Source organism: Hippoglossus hippoglossus, chromosome 23, assembly GCF_009819705.1.
Source record: "Hippoglossus hippoglossus isolate fHipHip1 chromosome 23, fHipHip1.pri, whole genome shotgun sequence".
Classification (NCBI taxonomy): domain Eukaryota; kingdom Metazoa; phylum Chordata; class Actinopteri; order Pleuronectiformes; family Pleuronectidae; genus Hippoglossus; species Hippoglossus hippoglossus.
In genome coordinates this window covers 3,273,290-3,294,937 of record NC_047173.1, presented here as the reverse complement: position 1 = coordinate 3,294,937, position 21,648 = coordinate 3,273,290, and the positions used below count along the sequence as shown (strand labels likewise).

General features: G+C 41.9%; 2 protein-coding genes across 2 annotated transcripts in view; one reads left to right on the top strand and one right to left on the bottom strand.

Moving 5' to 3' along the window:
- slc26a5 (solute carrier family 26 member 5) overlaps window positions 1-18,709 on the bottom strand; it is a 36,229-nt gene extending 17,520 nt beyond the window's left edge. Inside the window, exon 1 of the mRNA XM_034577882.1 lies at window positions 18,696-18,709. The gene's annotated coding sequence lies outside the window, so the exon portion shown is untranslated. The remainder of the gene's footprint in view (window positions 1-18,695) is intronic.
- Window positions 1-21,648, top strand: part of LOC117757109 (chloride anion exchanger-like) — a 31,720-nt gene that overhangs the window by 1,544 nt on the left and 8,528 nt on the right. The window contains exons 2-7 of the mRNA XM_034577880.1: window positions 18,200-18,384; window positions 19,386-19,525; window positions 20,345-20,455; window positions 20,556-20,716; window positions 21,174-21,338; window positions 21,418-21,570. Of these exons, the coding sequence (XP_034433771.1) occupies window positions 18,254-18,384; window positions 19,386-19,525; window positions 20,345-20,455; window positions 20,556-20,716; window positions 21,174-21,338; window positions 21,418-21,570 (861 nt within the window). The 5' untranslated portion in view covers window positions 18,200-18,253. The remainder of the gene's footprint in view (window positions 1-18,199; window positions 18,385-19,385; window positions 19,526-20,344; window positions 20,456-20,555; window positions 20,717-21,173; window positions 21,339-21,417; window positions 21,571-21,648) is intronic.

The following is a 21,648-nucleotide window of genomic DNA, read 5'->3' as shown; positions in this document are numbered from 1 at the left end:
CAGCCCAACTAAAAGCACCATAAAGTTTTATATTTCATTTAGTCAGTTGAATCATTACTTATACTTTGCCCTGAACTTACGCCGGCTGAGAGAGATAAACGCACTGCAAATTAAGAAAAAACAACTTTATCAATTTGACTACACATGCACTGCAAAAACTCACAACACATGCATGAAGTTCCATCACCACTGACAAGTAACAGACTTCAATAATGTCACCAAGCATTGAACTACAGCCAGGTTCATCACCTTTTTGGTGCCCTGGAAACATTTCTGGTGTCGTTTTTTCTCAATTTGCATCACCTTTCTGTATTTGCATGTGTTGTGACTTTTCTTTTTGCAGCGCGTGTCATCAAACAGATGAAGTTATCTTAATTTGCAGTGCATTGACCTCTCTAAGCCCCCGTACGTAATACACCTATTTCAAAGCAGCCATTTTGACATGAAATCACGTCTTATCGATCACATTGATTAAGTTTCTGCTCTGTTTAGGCACAGAGCCTTAATTAATGTCCTGTAGTTTAATGCTGTTTCATGTCAAAACGTCCGCTGTGAAAAATGTTTACAGACTACCATAGTATACATACATACATACATACATAGATACATAGATACATAGATACATAGATACATAGATAGATTGTTTACTATAGGGAGGTATAAAAATACAATACAGTACATCAGAAGCAGTTGGTTATCCACACTTCCACCTTAATGCCAATGGTTATTAGCTCTGAAGACCTACAATGTTATAAAGAACTTCTATTGAGAGGAATTCTGTGAAAACATGAAATCCATGGTGCGGGCCCACAACGAGAGCAGCAATTTCTTGAAGCTACCATCAGAGTGAGAGCTCTTCCCTTCCTGTGGCTCTCTGTGTGTTAGGGGGCAGGGTGCTGGATGATGAAAGCAGAACCAGCTTCAGAGCAGTCATGCCTATACATGTAGCAGTCACGAGCTCCCTCCTGTGCCCTGCTATTACTTCTCACACGGTACAAAAAGAGCAAATGCTCAGAGCTTTCCGTTTCCCCACACACAATGATGACATTCCATGATCATTGTTTTTTTTTATTTAATCTTGATCTAATCTGTAAATCTGAATTAGATGAAAAACTTTCTTTTTGACTGTAAAGGGAGGTCCAATGTTTGTCATTATATCGATAGATAGAGTGTAATACACAGGTTCATGGGGCTGAATCATTGTGTAGAGCTGCAGCATGACAACACAGAATACCTCCATAGTCAGGTGAACTGCACAATAGTTTCACACCACAAAGCAGGACTCAGTATGCAGAAGAAGCACGAGGTAAGGCTGACTGCTTGAGACAGGGACACTAGTGCAGAACCTATAAAACCAGAGAGACAGGTTAATGTCAGGCGGGCAGGTGGTAAAACAGATGGAAAAGCAGATATAACAGGTTACAAGTGAAGAAGGTGAAGAATGATCCAGCAGAGAAGTGGTGGTTACTAAAGACTAGTTTAGAACGAGTTGCTAAATACAGCCAGGGGTGTTTCAACAGGGTAAGCAAAGCAAACAACTGCCTGGGGCCCGAGCTGAGAGGGGACCCCCGAGATTGATTAGTCCACAGCTACAACAATTTAGTGACTTCTATGATCATCTATGTACATGAGACTGGAATTACACAGTGGTCAGAAAGCCCATTACAAGGCTCCATGCCGGTAGCTTTCTGCTAAAGCTTTCTAAAAGGCAGGGTTGGTAAGTTCTTTCTGAATCAACCTTTTATATGATATGTCTCTACCTGTGTCTGTGGCCCTGGTAGGACTGTAATAAACACGACCAATCATTACTATCACCAATCGACCTGCTTTGGTCGCTTTGATGAGAGGGCCGACTGGAGGGGATGGGATGTATCAGCTGCTAGCTTTTCCAGGATTTCCAACCCTAGGTTTAATTTTGGAGCTTTAGTTAAAGACTAGAACATCTAAATGCATGCGTATGATGGGCCTGCTTTTAAGTGTAAGGGGATGTTACTGGCCCTTGAAATGCTCCTGGACACAGCAGGTGAGTTCATTGAATGATTAGGACCAAGTGTGTGGAGCCGGTGGCAGATGCAAGGGGCCAGAAGCCACACCCAGCCAGGAAGGGAGCTAATTGAAACACATATAGAGTCATAGTGTTACGGGTCCCAGGATTGGTACCACAGCAACAAAGTATGTCTGTAAAATACAGCATGAATGCAGCAGCAATAAAGACACGGAGCATTCAGTTCATCATCCAGACTGCATCTGGCATGTGGGCAGAAGTTACCCCCAAAGAGACAGTACGGGGTGCAACTGCTCCCGTGCCAACCGTTCCACCTGAGTGCTGCTGTCATTTACTGATCTCTCCATAATGCATATGAAACATTCACCCACGTGACTATCACGTATATTACAGTTGCAAAAATTACTATTAAAGTAATTAAATCAAATATTTTGGAGCATACCACACACTCCCCCACAAACAAAAAGTGGCTCCCGACACTTGCTATTAGTAACACAGTTTTCAATAACTCACAATAACATTCGAAACATCAAATACAAAGCTTATAATTACTCAAAATCTGAAGGCACATTAGTAATGATAAACATATGTAAATGTACAGTGTCTATCAATCATTCAATAACAGTGGATAGGATAGATGATTGGCAAGTATGTAGGATGAATGATAGGTGTGGAATGAAATGGTTGTAAGTAAGACTGTGGATACTGGTGAGTGTAAACTATGGGCTGAGTCCCTATTGCATTCACAGTGACACGTGGCTGGTAAGTTGGTTGACCCAGGGAGGTGTAAGTGAACATCTGGCCAGGGCGTCTGTCTCTAGTAGACCTCCTCAATGTAGGCTGAGTCCCTTGGACCTCTATGTTTGAGTCATAAGCCTGAGACTGCTCCTGCTCATTGTAAGGCTGGTGTTCCTCAGTGCACGGCACTCTGTCATCTTGTCCTTGTGCTTCCTCAACGACACTTCCCCTTTCAGATGCAGGCTCATCGAGAACAGGTTCCTCCAGGTAAGCTCCGATCTGCTCAGGGTGGTTTTGGGTCTCACAGCTGACTCTTTGGTTCGGTATGTCATTTCCAACTCTTAATACTTCCCTTGGCATCCGTAGCCAATACCGTGGTCTTTCCTCTTCGTCATCTGAGTCTGTTGTGTCATGGTTCTGCGTCTGTTCACTTGTTCTCAAGGGTTTTGAGGTTCCCTTTCTCCTTTGCGACTTTGCAGGTGCGACAGAGGTTGGTTGCTCTACAGGCAAGTCATTTACTTGAAGCAACAAGTTTCGGTGGAGAGTGCGGATGGGCCGGCCCCCTGTCTCAGGACTCACTTTATAGACTGGGTTATCACCAAGCTGTTCTTTGACGATGTAGATTGTCTTTTCCCAATAGGACTTCAGTTTGCATGGACCTCCTCTTTGGGAAACATTGCGAACAAGGACCCGGTCACCTGGCTGAAGAGTCACACCTCTGTTCCTTCTATCATAATAATGTTTGCCTTTAGCACTTGACTGCTGGCTGTTTGTGCTCGCTATCCTGTATGCCTCGACCATTTTCTCTGCCCATTTTTCTGCGTACCCTGTTGGTGTTTTTGTTTCTTCCTCTGCCACCAACCCGAAGAGAAGGTCAACAGGAAGACGTGGATGGTGACCATATAACAAAAAATATGGCGAGTAGCCTGTCGACTCGTGCTTGGTACAATTATATGCATGAATAACATGTGGCAGGTGATCCTTCCAGCTCTCTTTCTCTTTCTCCCCTAGGGTTCTAAGCATTTGCAACAGAGTTCTGTTGAACCTCTCTGCAGGGTTGCCTTGTGGATGATAAGGGGAGGTCCTGGAATGGTTCACACCGGACAATTGTCTGAGAGCTCTGAACAGTTCATTTTCAAACTCCTGGCCCTGATCATGGTGCAGTTTAGAAGGGTATCCAAACCGAGGGACGAAGTCATTAAAAATCTTGTCAGCAGCAGTTTTGCCGGCCTTGTTTCTGGTGGGGTATGCTTGGGCAAACCTAGTAAAGTGATCAACTACCACCAGGATATACTCGTATCCACCCCGGCTGGTCTCAAGGTGAAGAAAGTCTATACAGACGAGCTCAAGAGGCGAGTTGGATGTTACACTTCCCATAGGTGCTCTGTCATTTAAAGCTGGCTTTTTCCGCTTTATACACTGACACTTCCTGGTGATGTACTCTTCAATGTCCTTACTCATGAAAGGCCAATAAAAACGCTCTCTTGCAAGACTAAGAACTCTCTCGACACCAACATGTCCCATGTTGTCGTGCAAGTGCGTGAGGGCTGTCTGTCTATAGGTGGCTGGCAAGACTAGCTGTTTGCGACCAAGTCTTTTTCTGTATAGGAGGCCATTTTCTATATACAGCCTGCTCCACTCTCTTGAGAGTTTTCTTGTGTGTTTGTCCAAAGACCTGCGTCTGTCGTCAGTCAGTTCTGTGTCATTCTCTTTTAACTCATACATTTTCCCAATGACAGGATCTTTTCGCTGCTCGTCTACCAGTTCATTATGGTCAATTACAGGGAAAGGTTCTGTGTGTGTCTGTTGTTGAGAGGTGATGTTAAGGCTGGCTACCCATGCTACTTCCCCCTGCTGGGCTGTTCTAGCACCCTCCCAGGTGGCGCACACTGCCTCCTCTGACAATCCCTCTGAACACTGACTCATGTAGGCATTGATATCATGGGGACAACGAGAAAGGGTATCTGCATCAATATTCAGTTTGCCTGGCTTGTATCTTATTTCAAAGTGAAAGTCTGAAAGCTGACCAACCCAGCGATGTCCTACTGCATTAAGCTTAGCCGTGCTCATTACATAAGTCAAGGGATTGTTATCGGTGAAGATAGTGAAGTGAGGGGCATAAAACAGGTAGTCCCTAAATTTATCACAAACTGCCCACTTTAAGGCTAAGAACTCAAGCTTACCACTGTGGAGATGGTAACTCTGCTCTGCTGGTGTCAACGTGCGAGACCCATAACCAATCACCCTCATCTTCCCGTCCTGGTTCTGGTAGAGGATTGCTCCCAGACCTTGTTGAGAGGCATCGGTGTGAAGTATAAAGGGTTGGTTGAAGTCTGGGTACCCTAGCACTGGTGGGTTTGTTAGAATGTTTATGAGGCGCTCAAGAATCTGCTGGTGTTGATTATTCCACTCCACTGGGGTACGTGAAAGCAGTTGAGGGCCCTTTGTTTTCCCCCTGACAGGCTTGGGTTGTGGCGAATTGGGCTTTACCTGGAGCAGCTCATATAGTGGTCTTGCTATACGTGAGAAGTCTTGTACGTATGCTCGGTAATAGCTAAGGAAACCTAGCAGCCTCCGAACATCTCCTACTGTCCTTGGAGTTTTCTCCTTCAATGCTTGAACTGCCTCAACATCTTTTGGATCCACTCTCACTCCATTTGCAGACACCAGCCTACCAACGTACCTGACCTCGTTGCGGAATAACTCACACTTTTCTGGCCTCAACTTAACCCCGTGGCACTGTAGGGCTTGGAGTACACGGCGCAGCACTTCAACATGCTCTTCGAATGACCTCAAGAAGCAGAGGACATCATCGAGATAAGGGATGCAACACTCATCCCTCAGCGTCTCAAGCATTTCCTCCATGCTTCTTTGGAAGGCTGCTGGTGCATTTGACAACCCGAACGGTATTCTGACCCATTCGTATAAACCCCAAGGGGTCCTGAAGGCAGTGAGATGTCTCGAACCTTCGGCCATAAAGCCTTGGTGGTAGGCTTTGCCCTGGTCTAAGATGGAAAACCAGCTATAGCCCCCAAGCGAGTCAATCAAGTCCTGAATACGGGGAAGGGGATGTCTGTCTGGCACAGTCTTTTTGTTAAGCAGTCGGTAGTCAATACAAAGGCGCAATGATCCATCTTTTTTTCTGACACAAACAATAGGGGCGGCATATGGTGACTTAGACTTTACAATCCATCCTTTCACTAACAACTCCTGGATGTATTCTTTTACTTCCTTGTAAAGTGGCTTAGGAATGGAAGTATAAGCTTTCTGGACGGGAATGTCATCGCTGAGCCGGACTGACATCTGGAGAGAGGGGATGCATCCAATATCACTGCTGTCTTGGGCAAATGCTGCTGCCTCCTCATGTAGCATCTCCTCAACTAGATGTTGTTGCTCTAGAGTAAGATGACTGAGGTCAACGGGTGGTCGCCACGGCTCATTTGTGGGAGCCCTGGGAGCGGTGACTTTATGGACGTCAGCCCTTACTGTTGTAACCTGTGGTGTCTCTACTTGTGGTGTCATTGTCTCACCCATCTCTATAACTTTAGCTACATGTTCGATGGAGCCCAACAGAGTTCTCTTTGGGAGGGTGATTTCATGCTTAGTGTGATTGGAGATGGGCACATGAACAAGAGGCCACCTATTCTTACTGATCTCTAAGAGGCCTTCCCCCACACTCAGCTGTTCTAAGCTAGTACTTTCTTCTGGGGATTCATATAGGACAACAGAGTCAGAGGCGTTGAAGCTAGGTGGTACTCTGCACCGTACACGTAATGTTTTTCCAGCTGGGATAGTCACATCTTCCCTGCCTACTCTGATTGTTGCCAAACTGTGGTCTGGTGTCTTTTGGGCCTGAATGAAATTAACCATCGCTTCGGCTTGTTCTTCTTCCACTCCAAGGGCTCTTCGAAGGAGACCTATAATAGTGGCGTGTGCATCAGTCGAAGACTCTTGTCCATTTATTATTTCCTGGAGAACATTAGCTCCTAATAAAGGCTGGGGGAGACTGAGCTGGCTGACCAGGAAGGGGACCTGAATTGCAAGGTTTGGGTTGTCGTTTCCAGTGAGGTTGACTGTAAGCTCCACCCATCCGTCATATGGAATTGACTGTCCATTGGCAGCATATACATTAAGGCTTTCCCCTTGGTCAAGGAGCTCTTCTAGTGGTCGTGCTGGGTAGTTGGGGATAAATGTCTCTCTCCACGACCTGTCAATGATGCTTACTTGTGAGCCAGAATCAAACAACACTGTAGCTGCATAGCCACTGATAAAACATTTGAGCAAACTTTTTCTGCCTATCAGTGGTGCTGTGCGTATGGCCATGTCAGGGGTTTCTGGTGTTTCTTGGGGGAAAGTGTCACCAGCTCTCTTGTCACATCTTTGGCGTTTTGAGTAACGCTGCTTACACATGGGTGTTATTGGGTGGGACTGGAATTCTGGAACGGCCTCTGGTTGTCCCTCAACAGAGGTCGGTTCTCGTTTCCCTGCTGCCTGGCTCTTTTTAAGCAGCCAACAGCCCGATGTCCTGGGTCCCCACATACAAAACAGTGGTTACAGTTCTCTAAGCCCTGGTGTAGACAGTTAGTACAGATGGGTATTTTACCCTTCCTTGTGAGAGAGGGTTGGCCTGGTGTGGAGGGAGGAATTTTTCTGGGAATGGATGTAAGAGGGCAGTGTGTTTGACCAAGCACTTGGACAGGTACAGACTTTGGGTGGGTTATGTGCATAGCTGTCGTTTGCTGGTCCATTAAAGCTGCAACCATGTTGGTCAGAGTCTCAACCTGAGCACTGAGCTGTTGTATTGTCTGGTGTTCTTTCTTGTGCGCAGTTTGCTCTATATCATCCGCTCGCACACTGTGTGAATGTGTTGCTTTCTGTCGGAGACCATAACCTAGCCTGCGCTGGTGCTCATTTTCGTCGCTGAGAATCTTCATAACTTGACTGACAATGTCTTCATCAGTCACTTGATTGTTCGAGAGGAGTGGTCTCAACTGTTGTCTGATATCCGTGTGTTTAGACCCTAGGCCCTGGTAGATGGTGTGAAGGAAAACTTCCTGGATGGTTTTCGGGTCATAGTGAATGTCTGTGTTGGCCTGCTTTGACTGAAAGAGGATTTTCTGTTTGAGTCCAATCATGCGATACAGAAACTGTTGAGGCGGTTCTTGTTCACTTTGTTTTGCACACATTAGTTCCTGGAACAGCTCCGTACTGGCCTTCTCACCAAGATGAGGCCTGAGGAAGCCCTTGAGTTCACCGATTGTGATGTCATCTTTATGGGTGAGCATGTCTTTGAAGGCACCTGGTTTAACTATCCTCAGCACAGCTCGGATCACTTCTGTCCCTGTGAAACCCTCCCTGACTCCCTCGTCTATCTGCTTACAGATACTGCTATATGTGATGTCAGAGCTTTGGTCCCCAATCTGCCCCCCATGTATCTTAAACTCCCTACGCTGGAGATGGGAGAGGTCCTTTAAAGAAACCATCTTCTCAGTATCGAACGTAGCTGGGATATGACGTGGCAGTTGGTGTGGCATGGGCTCACCTAGACTGTGATGTGCTGCATTTGCTATATCTTTGTAGTATTGTAGCCTCTTGCCTAGCTCATTATGCATTATTTGGAGCTGGTCCACACTTTGACTGGTGGTGTCTGTGCTACGGTTAGTGTCCTGTATGTTCTGGACTGTGGCTGCTGGAGTAGCAGTATCGTGTCTGGTGTTTGACATATCACTGGTAGCGTAATGTGACCATGGAGTTTGATCTACGATGTTATCTGATGTAGTTGTGAGTGTTTCATGTTCCTGAGTTACCCCATTTGCAATGACAGCTGTATTACGATCATTAATTATCTCACGTACCAAATCGTTCAACATTAACAACTGACTCATTCCCCCATCCTCAAAACTGAGTAAAGTATCAGAGTTCATATAGTCAAGGATATAATCAACACAACCTTCTTCATCTGTGGACTTCAGATCGGGTGTACTTTGATTGTCAGTTGCGATGTCCCGTGCCAGCCGGTATACGTCGCTGTCCGAGAGTTTGAACAAGTTCTTTTTGATGTTCCATACGAGTTCTTTGCGTGCGGTGGACATGATGTGTGTGATGAAACAGCAGTGCAGTTCCCTTGGAAGAATGAAGACCCTCCTTGGACTCTGATCTCCCCTCGTGGACACCCACCAGCTGTTGTCACGGCTGTAATCACGTCACCTCGCCTTGGCCTCGTGGTTCTGATATCACTGGATCTGCTCCCCTTGATGATTCTTATGGAGAGAGATCCCGGACGAGCCCCCAAAATTTGTTACGGGTCCCAGGATTGGTACCACAGCAACAAAGTATGTCTGTAAAATACAGCATGAATGCAGCAGCAATAAAGACACGGAGCATTCAGTTCATCATCCAGACTGCATCTGGCATGTGGGCGGAAGTTACCCCCAAAGAGACAGTACGGGGTGCAACTGCTCCCGTGCCAACCGTTCCACCTGAGTGCTGCTGTCATTTACTGATCTCTCCATAATGCATATGAAACATTCACCCACGTGACTATCACGTATATTACAGTTGCAAAAATTACTATTAAAGTAATTAAATCAAATATTTTGGAGCATACCACAATAGAAACAAGAAATAACTCCAAAAAGTCCATAACATTAACACAAAATCCTTTAATTCTGTTCAATAGGCCCAGTTTCATCTTTAATTTGCGAAATTAAAGTTTTTTTGGGGTCTTGAATGATAGTCCTCTGACAAGCTAAATACCTATGATTCAACAGTATGAATCATACATACATTCATACCAATTACTAACCAATGATGTCAGGGGATTCCAAGGCTTAAAATCTTAGATATTGGATGCCAGTTGTTAATATCAAAAGTTATCATCATGTGTAACTGTACTACTAAATAAATTATTAAGTACCATAATATCATAATTTGTAATTGTATATTATTTACAATGAGCTGTTTATATACAGTTTATATCATTGCATTTACTGTATGGAGTAACATCGTGCGGACAGAATGAGAAGCAGTGTCGGCGTCTGTCTTTCTGTATTAACATCTTGTTTCCATTGGGGGGCAATAGCAGTCAGGGAGGTAATCATCTTTATTGGGGGACAGACTCTGGAGAGTTTAATCGTAACAAACGGCTTTCTGTGATCTTATCAAAGGTAATAAAATGTGCTGCACATTTTAAAACCAAAACAGCATTTGGCCTTTAGTGTCAAGACATTTTCAATAAATTGTCATTTCATATATTTATTTTATTTCATACACATTTTTGTATGTGTATAATGTCTGTTGCTGGATGAATTCTGTGTCTCACAGTCATGAGTCATTCATTAAGCAGGGGAAGGAGAGTGGCAATAAGGAACAATAGACAAAGACAGTCTCAGTCCACCAATACAGGAAATTGAAGAAACATGAGAGACTTATTCATTCAAACTGTGAAAGTAGTTTAATTTCCTCTTGTTTCTGCATATGTGAAAAAACATCTGCTACTGTGCTGCTTTCATTTTGGCCAGTGAGTTTAAAAGGGAACCAGCTCAGTCTGTTTGCTGGATGGCTTCAGTGGCCTCAGTAAACAGTAAAGGTGTCTCATTGACATTTGCAAACACTTTCAGCAAACTTCGCTTCCTTAATAAGTACATTACATCACACACCACGTGCTGCCTCACTGTGCCAGCACTGAAAACTACCCTCACTCTAATAAACTGTTATTGGATGTTCTTTCAGTGGTTTATAGCTTTTTGTCATAAGACATCCTCATTGCAACATCCGGATTTTCTCATTTCTACCATACAGTTACAAGTAACTGTGGTGCTGACTTTCACATGTTAGCTAGCCACTTTGCTAAACTGTGGGAAAAACTGCCTGATAATCATGTTTTTGTACCTCAGCATCAAAATAATCCAGTGATAGTCTGTTATAAATTATAGTCTGATAATTTGTTATTGTTCTGATTGAGAGAGCCCCTAGTGGCAGGCAAAGAAATTATGCCATCGTGATGTGGTAAAGAAAAAGTTGAATCAGAGTGACACATTTTAGAAGGAAGTATTGATGAAACCCCATAAACTAAGATTAGAAGTGGGCTAATTTCCTGGTTCTCGTGGCCCAGTTTGCCAAAGAGAATGACTTGCTATCACAGAATCCTCCTTCTGTCCCTTCCTCTTCGCTGTATTTACCACAGTATTTAAGAAAAGTGGAAATTGCTTCACTAAAGTCATGCTGTGGTTTTGTGTTCAATGTATCAGTATCATCCTTCTTGTTATTGCTACTTTTGTTGTCTCAACTCTCTGGTAACCTTGTAGCTCAATGTCAATGTCATAAGTACCTTCCTTTAATCGGGACCCACAGCAGTGCTATCATTTATCCTCAGCCTCAAAATTTAGTTTAAACTGATCACAACAAAGGTCGTTCATGTGACAAGTGACACAAGTGTGTGTTATTTTTGCCTCATTTTTTCACACTCTGCTAATACAGGATTGCAGAGAGAGAGGGAGGGGATGCACACACATGACATGTTTTGTTTTTGCATTATGTCGACTAATTGCAAAACTTAAAATAAAAAGAGTTAAATTGTCAAACAATATTTGGACTCATTGATGCTGCATCAATCTTTTGGTTTGGATTAGAGGTTATCTTTATCCTTTATGAAGAAGTGTTGGATCTTCGTAGCTAAAGAGCTCAGACACCTTTGGCTTTAAAAAGAATTCACAGGACTGAAAAATATCAACGAGTCAACATTGTCAGAAACATAATTGTTTGGAGACTGGAAACAGGGAAACGGCTGCCTGGCGCTGTCTGGAAGTATTGGTATCCATCTGTTAGTAGGTTGGATAACCTTTGGACACAGTGTAACACATTGTTCTTAAGAGTTTCCGTGATTTGTAATAAAACACACCCTTGCTCTGGGATTGTAGTTGCGCCAGCTTTATTTGATCTAGTATGACTATTGGCTTTGTTGTCATTATATTTAACTCACCTTTCACCTTTATTGTAAAATCTCTGTGGTAAATAGGTCCATAATTTCCAAAGAAGTTTTCTGGAACTGAAGTGATTAGATGCGACTAAACTCCAGTTATAAAAGCAGGCATTATTCATTAATGTATTATTGGACATTTCTTTGTAATTGTTCAATTGTATTATTGCGTGTCCACAAATAGAACACACTTGTATACAATTTGTAATAATAATAACAAGGATTATAACAAGATGAAGTCACTCTTATGTATGTTACTTTACTGACTGACAACATAAAGATTCCATACCCCCTCTACATCTTTGTATACACATTGCTCTGTAATACAACTTGACATCATTTGAAATATGACTCAGTGTGTTTGTTGTTACATTTCAACTTATTTTACTCAAAGTTTACTCGACTAGTTGACAACACTTAACTGTTATGTTTGTTCTTTTCTGTTATTATGGATTTTTCTTGCCCTGCATGAACCTGTAAACTTTGTACCCCTTGTTGATGCTCCTGGGTAGAAGACTCTGAAGTTTAACTCTGCCCTCTACTGCTGCGACCTCAACACTGCATGGCTGCTGACAGTCATAGAAGCAAACTGACGTACACCACAGTTTATTAAGCCAGTTTTGGTGTAAAAGCTTTTGCAGCCTCTGGTGAATTGGCAAAGATATAGAGCCAAGAGATGGATACATATTAATCACAACTGTAAAGATATGTTGAGGCCTGATCAGAGGAGTTCAGTGACCTGTCTACTGTAGTAAGTGACATTTATCAATATTTACACTTTCTCTTTATCCACACGGGAAAGTAAATCTGTTCAATCAGGGCGTTTTGGTTGAAGACATTTGGAATTATTAGCCTAAGTATTATTTACTTGGAAATCAGCGATTGATCTTCATTATCAGCCCTTTGTCATGAATCCTTGATAACATGTGTTATCTTGGCAAGCAGAATCTCAGATCTGAGATCAGTAAATAGTTCTGGTGTCCACTGGCATTATCTCCACGGGGGGGATGTTGTTGGTATTTATTGCCCATGCTGGGTTTAAAGTCTGTGTAATAAAAGCATCTTTTATGTTACAAGCCTCAGATGTTGTGTGTCTAGTGTACACAAATATTTTTACTGGAAAACGACTAGAGGGAGCATTCATTTTAATGGGTTTCTAACATTTGAGAGTACGGCATACAATGGATTGTACTCATACCATTGTACTTAAATCTGGCCGGACTATGTTTGACAGGATCCTTAAATGTATTTCAACACATACATTATCCTAAATTGAATCTACTCTAAAAACATGTGATGTGGCTACACAGTATGGAGTATGAATGTGCAAAATTGGCAAAAGAGCGAGGGGAGAGGACCTCTCAGTTTTCAATGCATTCGTGGCCTCGGACATGACACATGCACAGTGGGGGGGGGGGGGGGGGTACAGAGAGGCAAACTCTTCTACTGGCAATGGGAAAGGAGTTAATTGTCTTTTTTAGAGGGTTTACTCACATTTAAAAAACCTGCATATACTGTACCCGCTGATTTTGGTGCAAAAGAGGTGTTAGTCCACAGCGAAGGTTTGATATAGGGCCCCACATGTCTCTTTTGCCTGGGGCTGCGCGGAGTCAGGGTATAAATCCAGCATTTGTCCGCTAGTTAGATAACAGTTACTATCACAATAATTAACTACAATGAAGTTTATGAGTGGTGCATTTCGAGCAGAGATCATGTTTACCACATTGTTAATCATGCAGCTCTCAGAAAGTATGCAGGCTTGTTGCAAATAATGTTCAATAAATGACAAGACAAAGCTGCTTTTCATTAAAAACTGGTTGACTGAAAAATAACTTTACAGTTTTCATTTTATAGTCAAAATAAAAATGTTCTTATTTCAACAAATATTTTTTTTTGACGCACACTGTTGATACTCCCAGCAGAGGGCCTTCTTCAGACCTGTGCCTGAAACATTACATGGTCAGCAGGTAAAATATATACGTTTGTGGGAGCATCAACTATTGTGCAGACACTCTCATCCACTGAGACTTGTAAGAAAAACCTTTTAAACAACAGTTAAATATTACGCAGGACATGCTGAGGCATCCCAACTAACTCACAACTCTAAAAAGCCTCATGGCACCAATCAAAAACCTCTTTCATTATGTGTCCCCTGCATGTTCATATCTTTCAAACATCATGTCTCCGTTTGTTGTTATCTGGTAAAATGGGTAAGATCAAAGTCCACATAAGTCACATAAGTTGATATTCATAGTGTCGTCTGTGGTTCGATTTAGGCCACGGCACTTTGGTTGAACACAAGGAAACATTGATGTTTTTGTTAAATGCAAATCCACATGTTGTGTAAACATTGTTAATTTGTTCTGTATTAAATCAAAAGACCACAATCTCGTCCTCATATCAACCAAGTGCTGTTATTGCCGAGACACAACCATAAAATCATAATAACAATGATGAGGATATTGTTTTATAAGATCATATAAATTGGCGGAAGACAAACTGCAAGTGAACCTTTGACTGATCAAAACATCAACATATTTCCAACTTGCCAAGTACAATTTGAAATGGATATCAGTGACATTTCAATAAACACTCAATAACAAAATGTTGGAAAAGTGATAATGTGCCAATATGCGTGATATCAATATATTGATCCAAAAGTTTCAAAAAAAAATTGCGAATTGATTTAAGATCAAAATCTTGAATCTGTCATTAACAAAAAGATTCTATTTGTCTTTTTAGATTAATTATTTAACATTAACGTAACCCTAACCTTAGATGAACTGTGTTTTGCTAACAGAAGCCATTGCAGCCATTTCATCACAAAAAACATTAACGATATTTATTTTGGGGACTCGTGACCAACACCTGGACCTTTCCGGCCACGATGAGCCAAAATGTCTGCCGTGAACAAAGGCCTACGAATGGAAATACCCGGAGGCAGGATTGAAAGTGTGCAGTCATGAGAGAAGAGGTTTTACAGTGTTGCAACATGAAGACTCCAACCTTCTTTCCCCTGACTCCACGGCCCCTCTATCTGTGTCACCACATCATGTCCACTTCAGGTCAGAACACTGTGTGTGCTGAACGTGGAAGTTACAAGTTGTTCTTGTTCTTTTTGTAATTTAGCTGTTGTATAAAAAACAAAAAACAGACCAAGCATTGATTTTTTTTTTCTCTCAGTTCTCTACAAACCAATGTTAAGTTAAGTAACAAAAGAGTTAGAAATACTGGCTGACAAGACATGTACTCACTGACACTGATTCTGTCACTATTACCATTTATGTGCTGTGACAGTGTGGCCTCTCCAGTCTCAAATATCATTGAGCGCACCAATACAAAGGGAAAATCGGATTTTACACATCCATACATTAGATTTTTATACAGTTCCAGTTCAGTGTATTTACTACATGGCCAACTGATTGCTACTTACTTTTCTTTTGCACAACACTATGATACAAATGATAGAGAAAAGTGATTCTGGCCTACAGTGTGTGTGGATTGTGTGAGTTGGGTGGTGATACCTGTACAGGTTCAGATGCACTAAGAAGGAAATATAAAATGCATTTGGACAATTCAGGATGGATTTGGGATTTTCCAGAGCTGATGTGGGTGATAGTAAGATAATTATAAGGTAATGAGTACTTTGTGACTATTCATTAAAATATCATAATGAAGCTGGGACTTTATTCTGCTGTATAGTAGCTGTTTTGGATCGAAAAAACTGAAAAATAAACTGATAGATATCATCCCTGACTCATCCCATCAGTTTGTTCCTGTTTTAGGCTGGAACAACTACTCAAAATGTTCAAGTGTTGCCCAACAACTATTTGAGGAATAACTATGGTATTTGGTACAAATAACAATGGCCCCCACAGGAGGAATCCTTAAAACTTTGTGATCCTCTGACTCTTTCTGCTGATTTTGTTCAATACTTTAGCTTGAGCAAAACTAATGACATTTCAAGTATCAACAGCTGTACTATTTATAGTGCTCACTAGAAAATGTTGTATAAATATGATGAACTTTAACCAGTAAAGTATACCTGCTAAACATGGACCACTGAAACAGGACCTTTTTCACAGCAGACATGTTACATGTTACAGTAGGAGGAGATCAGGCGTTCATGATGAAGTTAAGATGTGACAGTGATGCCAGCATGAATAACACCAGGAGCTCTGAAGCAGCTAAATGTGACATGTTAAAATATCTGCAGTGAAAAAAGGCCCTTACAGAGAGAATTGTGTGAACTTGTTTAGCAGGGGCTTGAATGTTATAGGCAATACGTAAAAGTCCTGCACTCTCACTTTAAGTTACACTTGATGGTTAAGGGTATACACAGTGGATGTTCTAGTTGTGAATGTTGGTTCTGGACACCTCAAACTAATTCTGGAACACCTCAAAGAAAGAGAGTGTGCACTGCTTCCACATGTGCTGGTATACAAAAGATTGACAGAGCTCCCATGTCTAATTATGGTTGCTAAGCAATGATTGGACAATTACCTTATTTATTTTGATATCAGATCATTGTGGAAATATAACAGAATAACATTCATGGTCTGGATTGTGTTTTGATGTGTTAATTGTTTACTTTACTTTAAATTGTATCCTTAAAATATACACACGCGTGCTCACACTTTGTTATTTGCTTCAGGCTTTTTTAAATTTTTATTAATGGAAATAGATAAATGCAAACCGAGTGGAAAGTTCTTGACCTTGTGGTTATTGATAATTGTTCCAGCATTTATCAGATATTAACTTTTACACTGCTGCTTATCACTCGCCACGGTGTGACAGAACAAAGGGTGCATGGCCGGAACTGCCTGACAACACTCATACGATCCAATCACACCACTTTATTATACTGATTTATAGGAGATGGCGATTTTACCCGGCAAGTGGGAGGGAGACTGCAGCTTAAACAAGATAGAAATCCACATACAAACACATATTAAAACATTTTTACATGTGCATTTTCTGTTATTAACTCTCAGGTGAAAACATTCCAATGAAAAATCCAAAACTGGAGCTTTTGTTTTCACAAGGACGCACTGTTCATTCATGCTTCTGGGTTTACACACACACACAGTAAATACACACACTTTTCCCATGGACCTTGACAGCGGGGGGGGCAGACATTACCTCCACTTAATTCTGAGAGGACACTTCGTTAAGGTCATTCACACACTTTCCTGTGATGTTTGCATTCCACCTGCATGTACTGAAACCAGTGACTAACAACCCACAACCACAATTGCACAATACACACACACACACAAACACACTTCATACTCCAGCACTTTCGGGTCTTATCAGTTCGGTTGGTGTTACTTTAAATATGAAGGACGGCGTCTTTTCCCCGTTGGCTCTCTCTCTCTCTCTCTCTCTCTTCTGTCCACTTTTTGCGAGAGGAAGAACATAGAAGGTCAGTTCAGTTTTACGACGACTCTTGAATTATAACTTGTAATGTGTTTAACTTTCATGCCAGAACTCTGATTATCAGAGCACCAGGGGGTGTCTTATCACACGCCACTGGATAAATAAATTTTGGACCCTTGCATTCAGCAGTTTTTCCACAAACAATGTCAGTTCCTGCGGCACACAAACTATTGTTACTCCTGAAGTGCACTGTGTGGAGGTCTGCAGCCAACCCTCAGCGGCGTTTCCCCCTCCTGAAAAGTAACTTGATTTCCACTTCATAACAATGACCTGATCTGTCCTGTCCCGTCTGCCCTGTCCACATCCTCCTTATCCTGCCCATCGCTACAATACCTTTTCGACTGCTCTTCTGGGGCGGAAAGCCTCCACTGAAAGTTGTAAGTTGCAGATATCAGTAAGAACAATGGTCAAGGATAAGTTAAGCGTCCAGCAGCTGTGCGAAACGGGGACCTCATCATAATTGCTGTCAATAATTACAGTTGTGATAAGAAGAAGTCGTGGCATTTATTGATGGCAAAACCGTCTCGGGTCTCAGTTGATCCAGAGGAGCCGGAGGAGTTGGAAGAGAGAGCAGACGCTTTGGATTTAGAAACACTGTCAGGTATGTGGGATACGCTGCTGCACAATAGGATATGAGGGCTAGTGGGAAGCTTCTCAACGTGAAATCTTTAAGGAAGCTTCAAAACTCCAGAGCTGCTGATGTATTTTCAGCGCCAGGTGAAGGAAGCAAATATTTCCTTGAGTGATTCATATCTTAAAAATGAAAAAGATGCTCTCTGGGAAAAGTCCGGGAGCTGAGACATTTCAGTGTTAAAATCCAAAACAAGCCTCACTGGTGTTAATCTGTTTCTAGAGCTCTAATGAAGCCTGACAATGCTCATCCACAGATCTGAGCAGGTCCTGACCTGGCACGTGTGTTCTGCCCATGTTGGAGGGGTCTGGACCTTTTGTTGTCTGCCTGTTCGTGTTCTTTTGATTACTGATGTTCAAAGTCAGGACAGGATCCTCTTCCTAACCCTAATGTGATTACTGGATCTCAGAGTCACATACAGTAGAGGAGAGAGAGCAGCGGTGATCCAGGCGGCAGAGGCGACATGATGCGACCGGGAGCCAAGCAGTATGTGGTGGCCAGGCCTCTCTACTCGGAGGACTCCTTCACCGGGGAGCACGAGAGGGTCCACAGACAGCGCAAGACCATGCTGAACCACCTCAAGCAGTACTTCACGTGAGAAACATGCAAAGCTTTTGGTTTTTGATCTGCTGGTTTCCTGTGAAGATTTCTGTCCTGCATGAATGTTAGGATTTCAAGGGACGAGGGGGAAAAAGTTTGGCCTCTGGGTAAAAACGAGTTTCTCTTTATTCCTTCAGCTGTACTTTTAAAACTGCACTGACCACAGAAAACTATTACATTTAAACTACATCATAAAGTCAAGTTTGTATATACAGAAACTGATATTTGAATGTATATTTTACAAATATAATGGTTAAGGTAATGTTTTGTAAAGTAAAGCTTGTATATATAAAAAGAAAGAAAACACACACACACACACCACTTTATTTTTGTCATCGTCAGACTTTCATCAGGTAAAATAAGAGGAAGTAAATACAAATTTTGTTTTCTTCTTTCATGCTCAGAGTTTTCTATCTGACTTTACTATCACACTAATGTCAATTTAATTATTTAAAAAAACCTTTAAATACAAATTCTTGAGAGGAGTTCAGGATTAAGTCTTCCTGAAAGAATCTTGTTTAAGACAGATAAACAGGGAATTCTTATCCTGTTATTCCCAAAAATCTGATGCTTTCATTTCAGTTTTTATGAGTTTTTATCATCTTAAATAAACCACTAATCCATTTACTACTCCAAGCGTGATTCACTCTCATTTATCTAAGTAATGTAGACATGAATATATAAAGACCACGGAGGAAGAAACAATCAGTATTCATATAAATAAAGCAATGTTTCAAGTATATTCTGTAATCAAACGCTTACTTATCAGAATTAGCCATTTTCATGAGGAATTTATATATATTGGAGTAAAGTAAAAACTAAACCTCAAAGCTGGACTCAATTTCAGGACTTATATGAGCGTGGACTGAGTCTGACACCAACCATCATGTGCACTGTACAAATCTTACCTCTGTTTTGCTTGAAATTCACCAAATGATGCCAATGACTGATCCATCTCCACTTGACTTTATTTCTGTGTCTGTTCATCATTGCAGATGTGACGCCAAGCGGGCCAAGAATGCGGCGCTCTCTCTCCTGCCGGTTATTGGCTGGTTGAAAATCTATCAGTTTAAAGAATGGCTGCTCAGTGACATCGTGTCTGGGGTCAGCACTGGACTGGTCGCCGTCCTGCAAGGTAAATATAATCAGCGAGTTAATGGAGTCTGACTGATAGGTGAAGATCTGACTCCCCCTGGTAGGTGTGTCTTTGCACTATCACATATCAGGAAGTTATATTAACTGAGGGCATGACATTTATTGTTATTCTGTTAAGTTATAATGACTTAAAAATGATTTATTTTCTGCCTCTGCTTACATTGTGCTGATTATTACTCATTTACTGTTCTGAATATGTTCATTTTATCTGGGACACTTGTGCAACTTGAGTCTATTCTGATAACATGAGATTACCTTGCCATCAGCCCTTCCCCTGGTGTCTGTGCTGCTCAGTATAAACTGTTTCTCTCCAGCAGCAGCTCAGACTCTTTATACATACATCTTTTGTCCTGTATCAATTTTATATATATATATATATATATATATATATTTATATACATATATTACACATATTTTTTTAATTTATTGACAAGAAAGGCCTTGACACACAGTGTGACATAACACAGGGGAGAGCACCACTCATAAGGTGTGAGTGCATAATTGTAGAGATGAGTGGAGGGCAGAGGGTATGAAAAAAATAAAAAATACAAATATGGATGAATAGGGAGCAAAATGGAAAAGGAAAAAAGGAAGATAATAGAATCAAATAAAATTTGAAAAAAAGATTGTTTCAATTTTAAAATTTGTTGTTAAAATTTGTATTTCATGTCAGTTATATGTCGTCATAACTGTCTGATCATGATAAGGTTTGGTTTGGTGAGTAAAAATGCTGTTAAGTAAAAATAATTTGATATAAACATTTTTGTATATCTGTAATGTGCATGTTTTTGTGCTGCAGGTCTCGCCTACTGTCTGCTGGCCTCCCTGCCACCCTGGTATGGACTCTTCTCTGCCTTCTTCCCTGTCATCATCTACTTCTTCCTGGGCACTTCCAGGCACATCTCAGTGGGTAAGGCCGGCGTGTGTGTGTGTATGTGTGAGTGGTGGATGTGAATTTCTTGTCAATACACGAGAACTGTAACCAGCATCTTCTCTGTCTCACCTTGCAGGTCCGTTCCCAGTCTTGTGTCTGATGATCGGCTCAGTGGTCACCAGGCTGGTCCCAGACGAGGGTCCGGCCTTCAACATCACCGGGTTCGAAGGCCTGACGATGGACGATCAGCGCGTGCTGGTGGCTTCTTCTGTGACCTTCCTCGTCGGCATCATGCAGGTTAGACGCCTCATAAGAGCCGTTCACTTCATCTTCTCAACAACTGCATCACTTCACCTTTATCTTGTTGACCCAACAAAAACTATACTTATGGTGTAATGGCAGGATTGTGCAATAAACCCTCCCACAACAGGACCAAGCCTCAAAACCTTAGACAATTAGTATTTGCTCTGCTTTAGTATAAAACACAAGAAAAGTGAAGATACCCATGTCAAAGATCTTTTAAACTTTGGATCCTGTACTGATATTCGACAGTGAATTTCGCTTGATCTCACAAAAAGTATAGTTTTATTTACTTTTTTACTTTAACTTACGCAAGAAGGTGACTGCAACTGTCATGTCTCACTTTAATGCGGCGCTATATCCAGGTGATAGTTAACCTAGCTTAGCATAAGACGTGTAAAAGTGGGAAAACAGTTAGAAGCTGGTGAGGTCTAACTGTCTGTGTCACTTCCAGCTGGTGATGGGCATTATGCAGGTAGGCTTCGTAGTCATGTACCTGTCAGACACTCTGGTGTCCGGCTTCACCACAGCAGCTGCCATCCACATCCTGGTGTCCCAGCTCAAGTTTGTGCTGGGGCTGCAAGTCCAAGGCTTGAGTGGACCACTCTCCCTCATATACGTGAGTAGAGAGAAGCTTAAAGCTTTCTGACGTGTGTCACAGTCGAGGGAGTGTGTCTCATTTGTCTTCATCGTTTCAGACCCTGGAGATCATCTTCAAAAAGATCACCTCCACCAACGTCTGTGACGTGGTGATCTCCTTGGTCATCATGGTGGTGGTCTTCATCGTAAAGGAGCTAAATGACAGATTCAAATCCAAGCTGCCGGTGCCCGTCCCCATTGAGGTTATTATGGTGAGCAACATTATGCAACACGATACTTATAAATGTTTCCATAGAATGAAGTGTTAAAGGCTTGTTGGTCATATAAAC